This window comes from Naegleria gruberi, assembly GCF_000004985.1.
Source record: "Naegleria gruberi genomic scaffold NAEGRscaffold_57, whole genome shotgun sequence".
NCBI classification, from domain to species: Eukaryota; Heterolobosea; class Eutetramitea; order Acrasida; family Naegleriidae; genus Naegleria; species Naegleria gruberi.
Window position 1 is genome coordinate 33,603 of NW_003163270.1, and position 19,145 is coordinate 52,747.

The following is a 19,145-nucleotide window of genomic DNA, read 5'->3' on the forward strand; positions in this document are numbered from 1 at the left end:
AACATCCTCTGAGCATAATAAAAGATGTTTCAAAGTTGTAAAAAGGCAGGAAATCTAGTTGAAACATGTTTGGGAGGATTTTCGAGTCCTACAACAAGACCAAATTGGAAGCTGATTTAGATGGCTAGTAAGAAATTGAACAGCCATCCACGAAGAAAAAGTAAAAGGAAACTCCCAATATAAAGGAGTTACTTGTAGAGGATACTAGTTTTTCTCTGCTATCAAATTTTCACACAATGTTTCATTGTTCGAATCCAATCAGTGCAATGTTAATTTCAAATTATTGAGAGGATATTTTAACGACCAAGAAAAGAAAATCAACAAGACAGAGTATGTCTCAACCCTTAAAATAAGTAGCTCTACAACTTTCAATAGTGAAGCGAAGGGAATCTACAAATTGATTTTCGAGCTGGAATTACTATTTGGATATCAAGTTGAGCTATCCATCACAACTTCATGCCATCAATCTCACCAAATTAAATAAATGTAATAAATTGTAAACATTTGATGAAAGAGATGTGCTTTTCATCTTTCTAAACTTTAAAAAGTCTTTCAATGTTTGTTCATTACCACTTAAATTAGGCTTTTGAATCAATTGATCAAATGCACATCTCCATTCGGAAACGAGAGGATGTATTGTTGACTTGGTCACTTGATGATATCATTGTAAATAATAAACAGGTTCAATCAATTACTGATAGTGAATTCTGCTGAGTTTTTGTATCTAGTCAAAATATTTCGTGAACCAATGAGAAGAATTTTTACGCCACGATACCTATTTTTACAAGTGCCTAATAAAACTGGATACACAAATTTTTTTGCCATTGATGGGCTTTAAATAACGTTCACCTTATTGTGATCAAACGATTTAAAAATATTCAAAAAAAATGTCTGCAACAACAACCTTGAAGAGAAGTTATGATTCATTCTCAGCTGAAGACGACAGCCAACTCGACTACAACATGTGCGGATCAAAACCATTCTGTTATGGTTCTTCATCATCATCGATAGACTTTTCTAACTCAAGTATTGAATCTACACTCCCTGTCAGACAACCTATAAAGAAGAGAAGGGACACCCTCTTGCAAACCTCATCAGGCAAAAATAAAACGGCCTATGTGTCGAGAGAAGAAATTAAAAAGGCTCCTGTTGAAGAATTCATTGATTCCTATCTGAAGGAAAAACGTAAATATATCCAACAATATTTCCCTGATCAAAATATTGATGCAACTTCATTCACTTACGAAGAGGTTAAACAATTATTACAAGTCAGAGATGAACAACATTTCCAAGAATTGAACAAGACCGTTCAAGAAAAATTGACAGAACAATTTGAACAATTTACCAAATTCAATCATGATTATATTTCCAAACAATTCAAAGAGTCTGACTTTAGTTATACTTCCTAATTATTCAATATATTATTTTCCAAGAGGAAAGCTAAATATTTGTACAACTCTTCGATCAACAACATTTAAAGTTTAGAAAACACTCTGAACGTGTAGGGCAGAGTCATGAAAAAACCCAAAAACAAAACTTCTGTACAAAATTCTCTCCAACCTCTCCTTTTATCCCTTTAAAAAAACACTCTATCCTGTTAAATACCATTTTCCATCACCAATCCATCCAAACTTAACCAACTCCCAATAAATTGAACCAATATTAAAAACAACAACTTTCAGTTACTCATTCCACTTGTTTTGTTCGCCTTTCCTAATTAATTTGAGCGTTGTAAAAAATTTTAAAAATTAAAAACATAAAAAAATGATTAGCGCTGTTCTTATTCTCAACTCTAGAGGACACACTCTGATCTCACGTGCCTACAGAGACGATGTTGAAACGTAAGTAATCCACTATCAAGGAATGTTATGGAGTACAAACTTGAAAATCTACAATAACAATACAAAATTTAATATTTTTCGCTTCTCTCATCACATAATCAACAACAAAATTATACAAACAAATAATCATCATCAATAACAACAATATCAAATTATCTAACAATAGTCGTTCAATCTCTAGCGCTTTCAGATCACAAATTTTGGCTGCCAAGATTGCCGATAGATGTCCAGTTAAGACAATTGGAAGTGTTACTTTTATGTTCATTCGTCATGAAGAAATGTACTTGCTCGCCGTAACAAAACAAAACGCTAGTGCTGCTCTTGTTTTTGAATTTTTGTATAAATTGATCTTTATTTTCCAATCTTACTTTGATGGAAAATTCACAGAAGATGCTTTGAAGGAAAACTTTTCACTTGTTTATGAATTGTTGGATGAAATCCTTGACTTTGGTTATCCACAAAATTGTGAACCTCAAGTATTGAAGAATATTATTGTACAAGGTGGTATGAAGGATATCAAGCCACACGAACTTGAACAAAGATTGAAGGAAGTTACAGGAGCAGTTTCTTGGAGAAAGGCCGGAATTGTATATCGTAAGAATGAAGTATTTTTGGATGTTATTGAAGATGTGAATATGTTATTGAGTAACAAGGGTACAGTTTTGAGCAGTGACGTCACTGGTCGTATTGTTATGAAGTGTTTGTTGAGTGGTATGCCAGAATGTAAATTTGGTTTGAATGACAAGCTTATGTTACAACAAGAAAAGAGAACAGCCAACAAGAAGAGATATAAGGAAATTGATATTGATGACATTACTTTCCATCAATGTGTCAAATTGGGTAAATTTGATAGTGATCGTACAATCAGCTTTGTTCCACCTGATGGTGAATTTGAATTGATGAGATATCGTATTACTGATGGTATTGTTCCACCATTCCGTTTACTTTCTCCTATTGTTCGTGAATTGAGTAAGACAAAGTTGGAAGTTAAGGTTACTATCAAGTCTGTTTTCCATGCTCGTTTGTTTGGTAAGAATGTTGTTGTCAAGATTCCATGTCCATCCAATACTGCTAAATGTAAGATTCACGTTGCTCAAGGTAAAGCTAAGTATAAGGCTGAAAAGGGTGCTATCGTCTGGACTGTTAAACGTTTCCCTGGTGATACTGAATTAACTTTGAGTGCCGAAGTTGATTTGATTTCTCAAACTGCTGAAAACAAGAAGTGGTCTAGACCACCTATTGGACTCACCTTCCAAGTGCCTATGTTCACTGCTTCAGGTTTGCACGTCAGATTCTTGAAAGTTTTCGAAAAATCTAACTATCAAGCTGTCAAATGGGTTAGATATATCACACAAGCTGGTGTTTATGAATCCAGAATTTAAATTAATTTTTTATTATATTTCTAATACTGAGATATTCTACTTTAACTTAAAACCTAAATAAAATTGTAAATCTATCCAAAAAAAACAAATTGTGTATTATTCATCTACCAAATTAGCATCCTCTTTACCCTTAATCAAATTATTTCTGAATTTCAAATGACTGACAAGTGCAAAATTATAATGAGCACATCTCTTTGCAGTCTTTTCCAAATCGTCACACTCCGATTTAAACATACTATTCTTGAGACAGTCTTGTAATTTTTGTTGTTGTTCAGCACAAAATATATCTCCTACACAACTTAATGATTTCTTTTTAAAATCGTCACAGACAGCATAATATTTCTTAGATTCTTCTACTTCTTCATCAGCTCTTTCACTGAAAGAAACTTCACTTTCTGTCTTTATACGTCTAGCCTTTAAAAACCTAGTACATAATCCATATTTATAAAACCATTCGGAACAATTTTTATCACATTGTGAAATCTTGTCATCTAAATTATATTTTCTATTTTCCATTTGATAAACTTGATCCAAAACTTTAGATTCAACAAAGACCTTATTACGAAGAATTTCATCTTTACATTTAAATATATGATCCTTTGATTCCAATGATTCTACACATGAAGCTAATTTTGCATTTCTAACAGGATCCAACAAGTGACTAGTTAAACAAGAATAATAAATATATAAAGCACGTCTAACCATTGTCGGAGTCACTTCATAGTTACTCATCTCGGCAATTTCACTCAATCTATTTAAATATTCTTTACATGTTGCATATTTTCTTTCACGTGTATCATAAAGAAAATGTCCTAAATTATCATATTTACTATAGAAATGGAGCAACATGTAGTAATCCATCGATTTTTCCACTGGTACACTTTCCGAAGGTGATTTTTCAGTCATTTTTTTAATTGAATTTTTTTAATTTGGTTAATTTTTCATAATGTCCTGATTTGGAAATTTATAAATCATTTAATGTTGTTTTTTATTTTGTGTATCAATAATTTTAATTCTAAAATTACTTTGAAGAGTTCTGAAAAGATTTCATATCTGACTGCAAAAGCATCACTCTTGTTGGGATTTGTGTTGGATTATTAAAATTAAATATTTAACCAATCTGATAAGATAATAATCACGTGTAAAATAAATTAATTATTGGTTTTAATGACCAATAGTTCTTCCTCCAGTAAGTTTACTCCAATAACTTCCATTATCTGATTGATAATTCTCATTCCAAATTGATTGTTGAGCAATTCCTCCACTTGCATTGTATTGAGTTTCTCCATGATAGAAAGAATCCAACTTTTTGATAGATGAAGGTACCAAATTTTCAATCTTGGAAATAATAGCATTGAAATAATGAGAAATAAATAAAGTTCTCTCAAATAACAATACAAAAATGTAACCAGAAATTATACCAAATAAATGTCCAACAAATGAGCTACTTGGAAAGAGAAAACTAGTTACCAATAAGAGAATCCAAGGATAATACTTAGATGGTACTGATATCATTCCAAATAATGAATTTGTAGTTTGTGAAGTGTCTGTAGATGCTATTGTCAAATAGCTGAAAATAACCCCTGAAAATCCAATAGAGCATTCATGAAGTCCAAAAAATTGAGCTAGGCCATCCATTATTCCAGAAATTGAGGCACTACCTTTTCCTTTATGCTCAAATTTAGAAAGTCTAACGTTATAACCGAATCCATAGTGTGAAATATTTGAAATTAGGAATGCAATAATTGCCTCCAAAATTGATTCCAAAAATACAACAATAATTGTGCATACTATTAATTTTGTAGAGCTATTAAATCTTCCAGTTTCCAAAACAGCAGCAAATGAAACATGTGTCATCATATTAAATAAATAATGCATAATATCCGAATGAAAGAAAGCATATGCAAATAATCTATACAAATTCAATGGTGATGATTCATCTGTGAGAGAGTAATAATTCAAACACACTTGATCTATTGTAGGCTGATTAAACACACATTGTACTATCAAGAATATGAAACTAATTATAATCATGATAGATAATGTTCCGAAAGGTATCTGAGAGAACCAACTCTTAGCTCGTGACCAAACATTTTGTTCCAACGATGCTGCTGACGATGACGATGCTGCTGAATATCCATCATTACCAAACATTTTTAGGCTTTTTTAAAATTTTAATTATCAATACAAAGTATTCAGTTACAATTATTTCAAATAATTATAATATTAAAAAATGTCGTTTTTCAGGGAGGTTCAGGAAGGTAATGCTGATGATGGTGGAGGAGAGAAAATAAAGACAAGTCTCGGAGTAAAGAAATCAATTAATATTCTCACCTCTCGATATATTAAAAATCATTTGAAGGAAAAGAAGGAATTTGAAAAGGAAAAGAGGAAAATATTTAGATATTTATTGCAGTATCATTATATTTCTCTCCAATTAATGATGGAAACTAATTTATATAGAGGGAAGGAATTGAAATCAATTTATGAAATTGATTCTTCTAATTTATACTTATTGGCTCTTAAATATCAAAAACAAAGGCTTTATTTGAAACTCATGTACTTTATGACAGAGTTGAATTATTACTCGGATATATTACAATTGTTGGATTCTAATCATATCCATGCAGAGTCTACCTTGATGAGTCTTGTAGAAAGGAAAATTAAGGCACACGAAATTATGAGTCATACTAATGACTGAGTCATTCATATATATGTATATTGGATACTATAGTAGTCATCATTGATATCAATTTGAATTATTAACTTATTTACAAACTAACGAGTCATTAGGACACCCAATTGGGAACAATTGTTTACAATTCATGGTCAAATTACCAAAACAAGCTCAATTTCATTATGCCACAATCATTGGGACCTGAGAAATTTGCTGTATTAACTGACGAACACTCTTATATTGGGTGCATAATGCACCACCAAACTAAATAGACCACAAGGAAGATTAAGGTACTTTCAGTTTCTTCCTGTAAGCACATTGAAAAGATCTAAAACAATTAAGGGAAACCAAAATATTAAAGCCCAAAAACAATTGTCAGAGGAAACACAATAATTTACCAATGGATGTATTAAATTCAAGAGAACTATCCTATCCTACAATCTACCAAATGCAAGTTTGAGAAATTTCATATTTATACAATATGAATACACGACTATTTCTCTCCTTCTCCACACCGTATTATCAATGGCGCCAAATGATCACCTACATCTTAATGCCTTTATAAAAAATGAAACGAAAGCACGAAGAATCTCCTTCACAATCCAACAAGCAAACAAAAAGAAAGAACGGAAAGGAAGAGGATGCTGAACGAAAGACCTGGAGTTACACTCCATTTGTTCCCTACTCGAGCAACAATTTGACCGTGTGTGAGAAAGGCGTTCTAGATGCTAAAAAGCACATTTATGTAGAGCAAACGAATTTTATTTCAGACCACTTTGTTAAGGCATTGCAGAAGAAATCCTTCTTCTCCTTCCAGGGTTCTCCAAATAGTGGGAAGAGTTCAATGATATTGAACAGCATTATTCCAATGATTAGAGATAATAAGGAAAATAATAATTATTTGCTTCTCTATGTTGATTTGGCTGTGGTCATGAAGGATTGGGTTATTAAAAAGACTGGTGGCAGTGTGAGTTTCCAACACTGCTTTATGGATTATGTGTTGAAGAAGTTGAGATCACAAGCAAGTGTTCCTCAATCCATTTTAACTCTCTTCTCCCTCAATTCTCCTTATTGTCAAGAATTGCGTAAGAGTATTATTCTTTTCATGGATCACGCGGATGATATTCATAAACTTCCCTATGAAGAGAGAAGAACCTTTGTTGAAAGTTGGTTAAGAATATCAGAAACTAGAGTTCAGTTCAGCTTGTTTAGCATTGTTGTTATTGGAAACTCTGTCATTCGTCCATTTTCCATAAGAGATGAAGAAAAGAACATTATGGTTTCTCCATTCTGCAAGCATGCCTTTGTTCCATACTTTTCCAGAGATGAGCTCGTGCATTTCACAAAGCAATTTCTAAACATTCCAATAACAATGGAAATTATTGACAGAATCTATGAAAGATACACCTATGGACACATTGGACAATCTATCATTATGCTCAAATACTATACCTATCTTTGGGAAGGTTGCAATCCACCATCTAACGTAGAAGAATGGGAATATGACATTCTTTCAGATAATTTTTGGGAATTCTTGAAAAATGATTCATTCCATGCCAAGATTTTCGAATCATTATCAAATGATAAATTGATGGAACCTTTAATTCGTTGGTTAAAAGACGAAAGAGAAGGAAGAGGTTTGAATCTTGACTTGTCAATTGAAGATCAACTGGCACGAATTGGAGTAATTCAATTGAGTCAAAAAAGATTTCATTTGACTTCTCATTTGATGAGAGATTTGGTGGAAACTGCTTATACAGAACCTCCACAATTATCTACTAATGTGATTTAAAAGTGCTGTCTACGTTTTAATCGAATAAACATTTTATTTTCAAAGTTAGTGAGATTCGTATTTTGTTGATCATGTATTATCATTACATGAACGTTTAGTTAATGGAAGAGAGGAAAACTTTAACACATTCTTAATCTGACAGATTAGACAATCATCATTCAAATAGATTATTCCTTCTTTTTAAGAATCTTTCCAATAATTTCTGAGCACTTTGATCTGAAACTGGACTTTTTCTTTGATAGCGAATCTAACGAATATGAAGATGATTGAGCAGACGAAACTTGACAATCTTCAAAATTCCATCCGAAATCTGCCATTGGTGCAATAGTCAAATTTGAGGTTGACTTGACATCTCTCTTGGTAATTTGCTGTTTAGTTAAAGAGGATGATCTTCTTTGAAGAATGTTTAAAGATTTTCTATTGTTATTCGAGGTCATTAGAAATTGGCTCTTAGTTATTCGATTCTGAACTAAAGTTGTTTTTTTTCAAAGTGTTGTGTAGATTTATGACGTTGGGCATGGATTCTTATATCTTATTTCGGCAGGCGAAACATGCAATTGGGAACTGAAGCATGATATGTATGTTGAGAAAGGAAGGGTATTTCTATGGCGTTGCGATATGAGTTCAGCTTTGGTAAACAATGTCCATGCATGTTGAGAGCGTTTCAACATCATTGACAAAGTTTAGGTAGAAATCGAATAATAACGATGATAATTATTAGCTTGAGCTACTCGATTAGGGCCATGAAAAGCATGTGCTTGTCCAAGTAAAGAGTTTTATTGGAATTGTGGTTCACGAAAGTTAGAGAAACCAATAAATCAAGAAGAGTACTGTTTGAGAAATCAGGAGAAAAGAAACTAATGAATTTATTCGAAACTATGCTCATTTATTGTCATTTATCACAAATTGCATTGGGTTCCTCAAGTAACTATCACAAAAATCTTGTACTTCTTGATTGAGTTTCGAATAACCTACCACCAATTGACAATGCTTTATATTTTGCCCAAATAACAATTCTAAATCTTCTCTAAAACCATATTCTAAAGTTAAATCCAAAAAATCCATTACAATCATTTTAACCTTTGAAAAATCAATCAAATTCTGGTTGACCAAATATGAAATATATCCAGCAGTTCCAACCAAAACTTTAGCTCCATAAATATGTCTAGCCATTTCAGTTAAACTCGATCCACTGACACAGGTGCACACTTTCACACTCAAATCCTGAGAAATGTGATTCAACATGGATGAAATTGAAAGAGCTAGTTCTCTAACCGGAAGTATTACAATATATTCAATGGTCAATTGAGTATTCTCTTGGGAAGGAGTTGAATTTTTTGATAATTTATCCAAAATGGCAATTGAGTAACAAAGATGTCTCAATATTGGTGTTTGAATAGACACATCAATAGGTGGATCGGAGGAAATTAATGGCCAAATAACTTGTTTGTCAACTTGATTGAGCTCAAATTCTTTCAATGCCGAAAGTAATTCACTTGATAAATTCAATTCATTGAAGGAAGTAATAATTTTTGGTAAATACTTTGGTTTGGTATTGATCTTGGTTTTTAATAGATCATAGTGATGAGAACTGGTGCATAATTTATCAATTGTCGCTACTTGGTCATCATTGGCAAAATCGAAAACTGCAACTCGAACTTGTTCCATTTTTTCAACTTTGAAATGCAATTCAACAATTTTCTTCAATTGCAATTCAACATTTGATCCAGAAAGACAATTGGATAATAATCATCGGTTGATCTGAACATGTTTTGTTAGAGAATTTGAATGTGATTTGGTGATCAAAAGATCTTGATGATTTATTTTACAATCAATTTAATAGTAGTACACAATGCAATATTGCAATTCTTTAATAATTGCTTCCGCACTTTCCACAAGCAGCTGAATTACCTGACTTGACTGGAGTACCATCACCTAAATTTCTCTTACATTGCTTACACATGGCAGTACCACATGCCTTGCAGCTGATTTTATCTGAGGAACCACATCCACTTGACCACTTGCACATCTTATTGATTTGTTTTTTTGATTTTGTTGTTGAGTTGGTGTGAAATGTATTGGATCACATGTTAAATAGGAAATTGTTAGTCGTTTCTTGATAATGAACGATCAAGGGGTGGTTAATAATTGGGTTGAAATTATTGGATTGGATGGAATTAACCGTGACTAAGTTGTGTAGCACATTAAAAACGTCCTTAATGAGGTGGAATTGTAAAGTGGTGAAAATCTGATCAGGTTTGGATGATACTAGAAATAGACTTGTTGGTTTATGTGAATTCAAACAGAGGCTTGATATCATTGTTGAGCTTTCGACAGAGGTTGCTCTTACCATCTTCAATAGTAAATCACGTTCTATGAAGTACAATGTCATATCTGAAATTATTTGACCACCTACAGAACTATCCATGAAGTAGCATGGCTAACTGATGAATTAATAGAGAAAAATATTTACACTTTTAAAGTCTTGATATTGGAGAGTAATGCAATTCCTTCCTCAGTAAGATTGGCTTCCTCCAGATCAAGCTCAATAAGAGTGGGAATGCTGGCGAGATGTTTTGCCCCTTCGTCACCAATGTTAGACGAGGCTAGTCCGAGAGATAGCCCATATTTTGTGTTTGGCATGATGTAATTGCCTGATAATGAAAGAATTCTCAAAAATTTCATACCACTCAAAGGTTTTACGTCCTTAATATGATTTCCACTCAATTTCAGACAATTTAGGGTTTCCAATTTTGAAATTTCATCGAGAGATGATATCCTATTTACATCCAATATCAAACTAGTCAGATTTTTCAACTTGCTAATATTTCTAATATGATTATCGAAAATATAATTTCTTGTGAGGTCTAGATGAGTTAAGTGTGGTAAAGAATCAATCAAATGTGAAGTTCCTCCTTCTATTGTATCGTATGTGATTGTAAGGGAATGCAAATTCGTCAATTTACATAATTTTCTTGCTCCCGATTCAGTGATACCACCAAATGAAATTTCCAAGTTGGTAAGACTTATCAATTTAGAAATGCACTCAGCACCCACCATTCCTATTATATGTTTTGAAATTTTTAATGTTGTTAAATTGCTACCGAACTTGGAAAGGAGCTGTATTTGATTGGTATCATAATGACATGGAGTATTCGATATAAATGCAACTTCTCTCAAATTGTTGAATAATGTCAGCTCATCCAAATGTCTGAATTTTCCTCTCTTAAATAATATTTTAGATAGTTTGGGCAATGTTTCCAATACTGAAATATTTCTAATAGATCCTGTCAACTCTAATAATTCCAAATTGTGTAAACTTTTTAACCATTCTGCATCAATTCGTTCCATTCCAAAAATTCTCAACTCTTTCAAATTCTTAAATCCAGCAAAATATTCATCATTAAAATACCTCAAATAGGTGTTCTCCATTCTCATGATCAACTCTTGCAAATTACAATACTTGTTCAATACCTTCACTTGGCCAATCTCGTAAGAAAAAGTTAATGTCATTGGCGTTTTCAACACTGCTCGATACCACTCTCCACAAACCAATTCACAAACTCTCACCACAAACCAAGAGGGAAGGAACCTAAAAACGTGATGCTCCAATATTTCGGGAGGAAGAAAAAAACGAGAGACAAAATTCTCCCTCTCCTTTCTCAGAGTTCTCCTCATTATTGATCATTTTTTTCAAATATTATTTAAAATCAATAGAAAATAGAACCAATCAAAACAATTGATTGTTGTGTTCTACAATGCAAGTTGAAACAACCATATAGGAGAGGACATTAAAATGTGCTATCAGACCTTAGTTACTACTAAGAATTAAAAGTTTAAAAAAAATGATTGAAAAGCCAACACTTAATGTTGTCTTCGTGGGACATGTTGATGCTGGAAAATCGACACTGGCAGGGAGATTGTTGAATGCTCTCGGGACAATTAATAATGGAATTATTGATAGGCTTAGGAATGAATCCACGAGAGCGGGAATGGCATCGTTCCTTTATGCTAATGTGTTGAGTAGAACAAAGGATGAAATAAAGATAGGAAGAACCATTCAAATAGCCCACAGTAGAGCGGAAACTAAGCATTATTATTTGAATATTATTGATGCTCCAGGTAAATTTAACAGATTTAATTTTAATAATTATTCGAAATTTAATTATTGATGATCAAACTTTAATATTTAAATTTTGAATTGATAAATAGTTGGATCTTTTATGAAAAGTTTGATTAGAGGAATATCACAAGCTGGAGTTGCCATAATAGTCTTGGATGCTGAAACTGGAGCATTTGAAGCTGGAATTCAATCAGTTAGACAGACATTAATTATGACAAAAAGTATGGGAGTGATTCAATTGATATTTTGTGTCAACAAGATGGATAGCAGGTTTTTTAATCATTCAAAAGATAGGTTTGCAGAAATTAAAGATGAAATTACTAGAATAGCAAAGAGAGCTGGGTATATAGCAGAACCTTTATTCATTCCAGTTTCAGCTTGGAATGGATGGAATATATTGGAGCCAGCAGACAAGTTCAGTTGGTTTAAAGGGCCTACACTTCTTGATGCTATTAATGCACTAAAACCACCAACCTATCATTCTGAAAAGCCTTTGAGAATACCTATTTTGGAGGTTTATAATTTGGAAGGTGTAGGAACTGTAGTTTTTGGAAAAATTGAATCAGGAACTTTAAAATTGGATACTAAACTGAGATTCACAAATGGAAAAAAGAAAATTACTGATGGAACTGTTGGCTCAATAGAGATTTTTAGAAAATCTGTCACTGAGGCAAAAGCTGGAGAAATGGTGTCAATCAAACTAGAAAATGTAAATTATCAAGATTTGAAAGCAGGTATTATAATATCAGATGCTGAAAATAATCCTGCTCGAGAGGTTGTTTCTTTTGAGGGTGAGATTGTAATTGTGAAATGCCCTGGTGTTATTAAGCCATCATACAAACCTACCTTCCATTGCTATACATTACAAACAAGATGTAAATTTAAACAGCTTTTAGAAACTTCCAAGATGCCTGATAGGTCTGAAAAGGAGGAAAATCCAACAGAGCTTAGAACAGGAAGGTTTGCAGTAGTTCTATTCGAACCAGATCATCCTTTCTATATTGAGCCATTTGAAACTTTCCCTCCATTTGGAAGGTTTGTAATTAGAGATAATGGACATGTAACATGTGTTGGAATTGTTAAAAAGGTCAATTACGAGACAGAAAATTGAAAGTACTAACTGCTTATTCAAACAAAATGAAACGCTTGATCCTACCACTTGTTTTTATTGATATTTTTGTTTTCTAATTTGAAAATACGAAACAAGATTCAGGAATGAATGATCATCTGTTGAAACACTATTGAAAATGGAAAACTATGGAGATTGCAAATTAGTTCACACAATATCTTCTAATATTGAAACATTTCAACAAGAAAAAAATGTTCAAACAAGCCAAACCATTAATTGTGCGTTGTGGAAAATCAGCAGCCCAATATAAAAACTTTCATACATGTCTCTTCGGAAGAAATTCTTCTTCATCCACAGCTGTGGATCATCACAATTTTGAAGGAATGGAGGATCGGACAGCAAATTTAGCTGAACAATTATTGCAAGGAAGTAGAGTTGCACTGAGTAAGTCGATTACTATGGTAGAATCCAAGCTGGTTAAACATCACGTTCAGGCTAGATATTTATTGGCTTATCTATCAAAATTGAGACCAGCCAGTGAATTGAAACAATCATTTAGAGTGGGAATTTCGGGTAGGTATTTAAATCATCTGCTTCTTTTAGGATTTAAAATTAATAATTTAATTACTATTGAATATTATAAAATATTATAATGAAAAGGACCACCTGGAGCTGGTAAATCAACAATGATTGAAGGTTAGTTTGGATAATAATAATATTAATCAATTTTGATTGACTGAATAATATGTTAATAGTATGTTTTTGAATATAAATTGATTTGTTTAGGAAAATAATATCAAAATAGGCTCTTGGAAAACATTTAATTAAAGAACGAGGTGAAAATGTTGCTGTTCTTGCAGTAGATCCAAGCAGCAGTAGAACAGGAGGAAGTATTTTAGGAGATAAAACAAGAATGATTGAATTATCGAGAATGGAGGAAGCATTCATTAGACCATCACCATCCATGGGATTTTTGGGAGGTGTAACAGCTAATATGTATGAGATTATTAATTTATGTGAATATGCTGGATATGATAATATTCTTGTGGAGACTGTTGGTGTTGGTCAATCTGAAATTCTTGTGGCAGATTTAACTGATATGGTTGTTCTGGTTGTGCCACCAGGTATGTAATTGTTTGAATTTACTGTGTTTTAATAATTGTGACATTGTGTGAAAAGCTGGAGGGTAAGTTTTTCAATTATTATTAGGATTATTAAATATTCCTCAGTGATGAATTACAAGGTATGAAGAGAGGTATTGTGGAAGTAGCCGATTTGGTAGTTGTAAATAAGGCAGATGGTGATTTGGTTTTCATTGCAAGAAGAGCCAGGGGTGAATATAGAAGTGCATTGCACTACATGAGACCTAAATATCCTGGAATTTACTATCCAGAAGTAATGTTATGCTCATCCAGAAGAGAAAATCCAATGGAAGACACCAAATATCCAATTTCTGGAGTTTGGGAGAAGGCCATCAATTATCGAACTGTCATGTTAGAACATGGACTTATTGAACAAAAGAGACAAGAACAAAGAAAGACCTGGATGTGGAAACAAGTCAATGAAGAATTAATTACCAGACTCCTTCAAACAGATGAAAACACAAGCTTGTTCATTAATAATGTACAAGATAGAGTTGAAAAGGGAGAAATGTCTCCTCGTATTGCTGCTGATGTCATTCTGCAAAAGTTTTTGAAAAACAACAAAGATTCTCACTAAAGTTATTTACAATCTAGTATGTTTAATAATTCTGGTGGTGCTGTTAATGATTATTAAGGATATTCAGTGGATAAAATACGAAACGATTACAACCTCAATTGACCGAGCTATTCCTTTTACCGACTTAACAACCGAAAATCATAATACAATCAATTTGAGCGCATTAGGATGTCCACTCAATCGATTACTTCTCTTCCTTCTCCTCGTTCGTAAGATCATTCAATAGTAATACGAAAGCCTAAATGTGCGACTCACTCGTACGAAACTAAAAGGAGGACAAACTCTCAATAGTCGTAGTTGTCTTGTTTTCTAACTGTTTGTTGTGGATTTAATAAGAACCTGATTCCTCATTATTACAACAAGAAGATTTGGCGACGCAACAAATAATTGTTTGTCCAAAGCGTGCAAATTGTCAAAACTTTTTGAAAAAAACAAAACCATTCAAATCAGTGCTTGCTTGGTCTGCTACTATTTTGGGTATTCACCAAGAATTCTTTACTTTGCAATACAGTACAATACAAGTGAAACTCGAAATACCAAACAGAGAACAAATAAGAACATCTTCCATATTAATCAATTGTTCTGACCAATTTCATTACTTTACTGCAGTCAGCATTCAATAATAATTTATCATCTCCTCTGAAACAAAAGAGAATATATTAAACAAAACAATAACAAATTATTGCATGCCGTTAATAAGAGGAGAAACAACAAGTGAATTTCCCTGAATCATCTAAAACACACATCAATTAGAATCCAATTACCTCAATCAAAAGGAAGTCCACTCTCTTATTGTGAGTCCGCTCATCAAGACCATTCATATCTTCTAGATTCTTGTGCTACATGCAATGAAATCCGACACTGAAATGGACCCTTTTCCTCAACAACAACAAGAATTGAAAATCTTGTCTCCTCAAAGGAAGCTTCACCAACAACACAAGACAACAACAGAAACATCAACAAACAATCATGACCAGCAAATTGTTCTTGTTGATAAGCAAGATAAAACCAACGTTAAAAATGGCAAAGAAAAATCAAAAAGAAAAGGCGCCAATCATCACAGTACACTACCAACAATAGTTGCTTCAGACGGATTAATAGTAACTACAAGAACATCTTCGGTAGTTGTAAAAGATAATAGTAATACGGCTACGAAGGTTGTAATTCCACCATTGGATTTGCAAATTGTTACAGAGAAGAAAAAGAAGATAATAACCAATTTGAAGAATAGTCATCATCAACAACAACAACAGACTGCCATCATGTCTGACGATAATAATAATCTAAAAGATGAAACAGCAAGTCCTGTTCTCGCTGTTCAAATATCAAAAAGCCTTGTAAATAATAACAATAATAATCTGATGAAGACTACATTTAGTAATATAATTGATCAGTCATCGTCGTCAGTAGTTAGGAGTGGAAGTGTGAGTAGTGGATTGGACAATGAGGATAATATGAATGAACAACAATATGAATCACCTGCTAGCACTCCGAGAATGTTTTCACCTTCATCTACTTTGAATTTTAATGCAATGTCCCCGAGAGAGTTTCCACTGGATAGTCCACATCAATTGCCTGGACAGTATAAGCAACCTCTTCCACAGAGTGTTGATATTCCAGCAGTGCAGCCACCTACCATTGAAATTACGCAACAACACAATGTTTCAGAACATGAAACAGCTGTGGATTTATCATCTGTTGAAACTCATGAAACTCATGATAGCGAACACACTAAAACAGTAGCTCTTTCAACAAGTAGCAGTGTAAATAATTCATCTCCAGCTATTACTGATATTGGAAATCATGAGGATAAACGTCACTCAACAAGATCTAGGTCAAATAGCACAAAAAGCTCACAATTCAATAGACCTTTGGAAAGAGCTCATACAGCTCCAAACATTATTACAAAGAAACAACCCGAGAAACATCATTCAAAGACTAGCTCACGATTTTCAAACAAGTATGGCCAATCAGAGTACAAGACATTTATTAAACGTACACTTAAATTGAAAGAGGTTGGTGATATGAGAGTAAGAGGAATTTCATTGAAATATGAAACAAATTATCATGAATTCCTAGAAGAAGCTGTAAGTACTTTATTATGAAATGAATGAATTAACGTTTTCAAAGATTCCACACAAGACATTTGTTACTGAAATGAATCTTCTAAACCAATTTTTGAAGAGCAATGAACCAGGTACCAAGTACTGTTGTCTTGGATTCACATTCTTTTGTTGTACTCTTGGATTATCAATGCTGCCTTTTGCCTATCAGCTTTCACATTTTGAAACTGTAGTAAGAAAATATTTGGATGAGTTAAACAAAAAGTATGCCAGTGTTCACGTAAGCTGGAAATTGGTTCCATCTACAACACCAAGTGATGACTCTTACATTGTTGTTTCTTTGGAAAAGGAAATTGATCCAAAAGATTTGGAAAAATTGGAAATCTCCTAAATTTCAAATTCTTAATGTTCAGTTTCAAAAGAACATTACAGAACTGGTTGATAGATCAATTGCTGTTGTCATCTTTCCACGAATGAAAATCTAGACATTACCTAATTGAAATCTTTCTCAGAGATTGAACGGACATAGTCTAGACCAATTGAAATAAAACAAGAACTTTACTTAAATTAGTTGTCCAACAAGTAATAACTACTGCTAGATGAATTGGATGTTTCATGTTCATGACTATTTGTGGTTACTGATAGCTCCTGTTTAATTTCTTCAATTTTCCCATTAGCATCATTGGTTTGCTTTTTGAAAATCTTAAAGTCCTCATAATCAAAATCAAATATTACAATCCTACAAAAAAGAATGCAATAAAGAACATCTGTTAATATTTGAGTGTATGCTAGGAATACTCTGTCATTAACCAGCTTTGCAAATACTCCATTCAGATCAATAAAAGAAATTACCAATACGAAAAGTATGGAAAAGTTAGAGAGCTTGATAAACGGAACAGTATTCGAAACAATGTCAGACAGCTTTTTCAATACAGAATTCACTCTACGTGAAGTAATAATAAACATGGATAGGCATAATACCTCACTCAACCACGAAATCGCAACATAGGTATAGAGAAAATATTGATCTCCAATTAATAATGGAATGGCAACTGTCACAAAGCATACGAACAAGACAGCAATGAAGAATAAAATCACAGCAATGATATATACCTTCTTAATGGAATAGTTGTTTGGCTTCCCCTGTTGATTCTGATTAATCAGAGTGGCCATTCCATACCATCTCATTACAATTGGGAATAATGAATAAAACTGCATCAATTGTGCCATCATGAGAAACGTAGTCGCTACTGCAAAACTAGGTGTGAAATAAAGGGAATAATTGACAATGTAACATAGGGAAGAGAAAGTTAGAGCAAGTGAGGGAATTAGTCTAAGGATTGTGAATCCTGGTACCTTTTTGAAATAATTGACTGATTTTGGGATGAGTAGCAAAGAGATTGTCACAATGAATAACAGAGAAAAAACAATCAGGCCTCCAAAATCCAATGACTCTTTAAGAATATTCTCCCATCCATGTTTTACACATTCAAATTCAAAACGATTATGTTTCTCGCAATAGCAAACTATTGCATAACTGTCCATTAATGGACCAACTACAAGAGGAATTCCTATATTTACCGTTCCACAATATCTAATATCATTTGGAATGGATTCAATAATGTCCACAATCCTAGTTCGAGAATCTATTAGTTTCGTATTGTTACAAGAATGTCCAAGACGAAGTTGATGATACTTTTCAAATCCATTCGCATTTCTACAATATTGACAATAATTAATCCAATCATATATCGAGGTCTTGTTATCCCAAACTCCAGACCCCGAATCAATACATAAATCCGAACAATTAAAATTCATTTCATTTTCTAATATCTTATTAGAAGCACATAAATTCCTCGAGCTATCATATCTTAACTCATTGATTTGAAAGGTGTCTCCTACTGTCAAGTGTGAATAATATTTTGCACCTTGTGGGACTGTAATTGATTCGCATGCAATAGGAGAGGGTATTCGAATAGGTTTGTAGATATTAAAATGTGTTGATTTTAGTTGAGAAATAAATTGTGTTTGGGTACAGTTTTTCCACTTTCCAATATTATTAACAACTTGTTGTGTTGTGGGAGTACAAAACCAAAGAAGAACCAAGAGGTAAACAATCCTCCTGACTAGTGGTGACATTTTTTAGATAATGGTCAACTGGAATGTGTTAATTACAAAGTTTGTGATATGGAATGTTTAATCCAAACGCGAACCTCTACAGATAGTTGACAATCCCAAACCAAAATATCACAATTTTTTACCTTCCGTTCCTGGTCATCACATTCCCATCTCGTTAATTTAATCACAACAAAACGACATGCATGCAAATAAGCAACGTATTACTTCCATTTCTGAATTAAATCTATTCCTTGATTGTAATAAGAGGAAGATTAAATTTCCTTCGAGGAAGGTGTCAACGAGCATTAAATTTCATCATAAATTTCATTACAGCATTAGCGACACATTATCTTGATTATTA

General features: G+C 33.0%; 11 protein-coding genes across 11 annotated transcripts; 6 read left to right on the forward strand and 5 right to left on the reverse strand.

The window, feature by feature from the left end:
* Positions 1-887: 887 nt before the first annotated feature.
* NAEGRDRAFT_59301 (uncharacterized protein) lies at positions 888-1,680 on the forward strand (the record flags this gene model as incomplete). The annotated part of the gene is made up of 1 exon (XM_002671878.1): positions 888-1,680. One exon carries the CDS (start codon positions 888-890, stop codon positions 1,407-1,409), a length of 522 nt encoding a protein of 173 aa, XP_002671924.1. The 3' UTR covers positions 1,410-1,680.
* Positions 1,681-1,764: 84 nt separating this feature from the next.
* On the forward strand, positions 1,765-3,223 carry NAEGRDRAFT_52508 (uncharacterized protein; the record flags this gene model as incomplete). The annotated part of the gene is made up of 2 exons (XM_002671879.1): positions 1,765-1,841; positions 2,023-3,223. The coding sequence occupies 2 exons, from the start codon at positions 1,765-1,767 to the stop codon at positions 3,221-3,223; spliced, it is 1,278 nt and encodes a 425-aa protein (XP_002671925.1).
* Positions 3,224-3,319: 96 nt separating this feature from the next.
* Positions 3,320-4,129, reverse strand: NAEGRDRAFT_72905 (uncharacterized protein; the record flags this gene model as incomplete). Its single annotated transcript, XM_002671952.1, has 1 exon — positions 3,320-4,129. One exon carries the CDS (start codon positions 4,127-4,129, stop codon positions 3,320-3,322), a length of 810 nt encoding a protein of 269 aa, XP_002671998.1.
* Positions 4,130-4,387: 258 nt separating this feature from the next.
* NAEGRDRAFT_72906 (uncharacterized protein) lies at positions 4,388-5,080 on the reverse strand (the record flags this gene model as incomplete). Its single annotated transcript, XM_002671953.1, has 1 exon — positions 4,388-5,080. The coding sequence occupies one exon, from the start codon at positions 5,078-5,080 to the stop codon at positions 4,388-4,390; it is 693 nt and encodes a 230-aa protein (XP_002671999.1).
* Positions 5,081-5,456: 376 nt separating this feature from the next.
* On the forward strand, positions 5,457-5,924 carry NAEGRDRAFT_72907 (uncharacterized protein; the record flags this gene model as incomplete). Its single annotated transcript, XM_002671880.1, has 1 exon — positions 5,457-5,924. One exon carries the CDS (start codon positions 5,457-5,459, stop codon positions 5,922-5,924), a length of 468 nt encoding a protein of 155 aa, XP_002671926.1.
* A 544-nt stretch (positions 5,925-6,468) lies between these two features.
* NAEGRDRAFT_52509 (uncharacterized protein) lies at positions 6,469-7,692 on the forward strand (the record flags this gene model as incomplete). The annotated part of the gene is made up of 1 exon (XM_002671881.1): positions 6,469-7,692. One exon carries the CDS (start codon positions 6,469-6,471, stop codon positions 7,690-7,692), a length of 1,224 nt encoding a protein of 407 aa, XP_002671927.1.
* Positions 7,693-8,574: 882 nt separating this feature from the next.
* On the reverse strand, positions 8,575-9,360 carry NAEGRDRAFT_72909 (uncharacterized protein; the record flags this gene model as incomplete). The annotated part of the gene is made up of 1 exon (XM_002671954.1): positions 8,575-9,360. One exon carries the CDS (start codon positions 9,358-9,360, stop codon positions 8,575-8,577), a length of 786 nt encoding a protein of 261 aa, XP_002672000.1.
* An 801-nt stretch (positions 9,361-10,161) lies between these two features.
* Positions 10,162-11,205, reverse strand: NAEGRDRAFT_72910 (uncharacterized protein; the record flags this gene model as incomplete). Its single annotated transcript, XM_002671955.1, has 1 exon — positions 10,162-11,205. One exon carries the CDS (start codon positions 11,203-11,205, stop codon positions 10,162-10,164), a length of 1,044 nt encoding a protein of 347 aa, XP_002672001.1.
* A 332-nt stretch (positions 11,206-11,537) lies between these two features.
* On the forward strand, positions 11,538-12,926 carry NAEGRDRAFT_60891 (uncharacterized protein; the record flags this gene model as incomplete). Its single annotated transcript, XM_002671882.1, has 2 exons — positions 11,538-11,814; positions 11,905-12,926. The coding sequence occupies 2 exons, from the start codon at positions 11,538-11,540 to the stop codon at positions 12,924-12,926; spliced, it is 1,299 nt and encodes a 432-aa protein (XP_002671928.1).
* Positions 12,927-15,451: 2,525 nt separating this feature from the next.
* NAEGRDRAFT_72912 (uncharacterized protein) lies at positions 15,452-17,057 on the forward strand (the record flags this gene model as incomplete). The annotated part of the gene is made up of 2 exons (XM_002671883.1): positions 15,452-16,690; positions 16,734-17,057. 2 exons carry the CDS (start codon positions 15,452-15,454, stop codon positions 17,055-17,057), a joined length of 1,563 nt encoding a protein of 520 aa, XP_002671929.1.
* A 176-nt stretch (positions 17,058-17,233) lies between these two features.
* NAEGRDRAFT_72913 (uncharacterized protein) lies at positions 17,234-18,484 on the reverse strand (the record flags this gene model as incomplete). The annotated part of the gene is made up of 1 exon (XM_002671956.1): positions 17,234-18,484. The coding sequence occupies one exon, from the start codon at positions 18,482-18,484 to the stop codon at positions 17,234-17,236; it is 1,251 nt and encodes a 416-aa protein (XP_002672002.1).
* Positions 18,485-19,145: the final 661 nt, after the last annotated feature.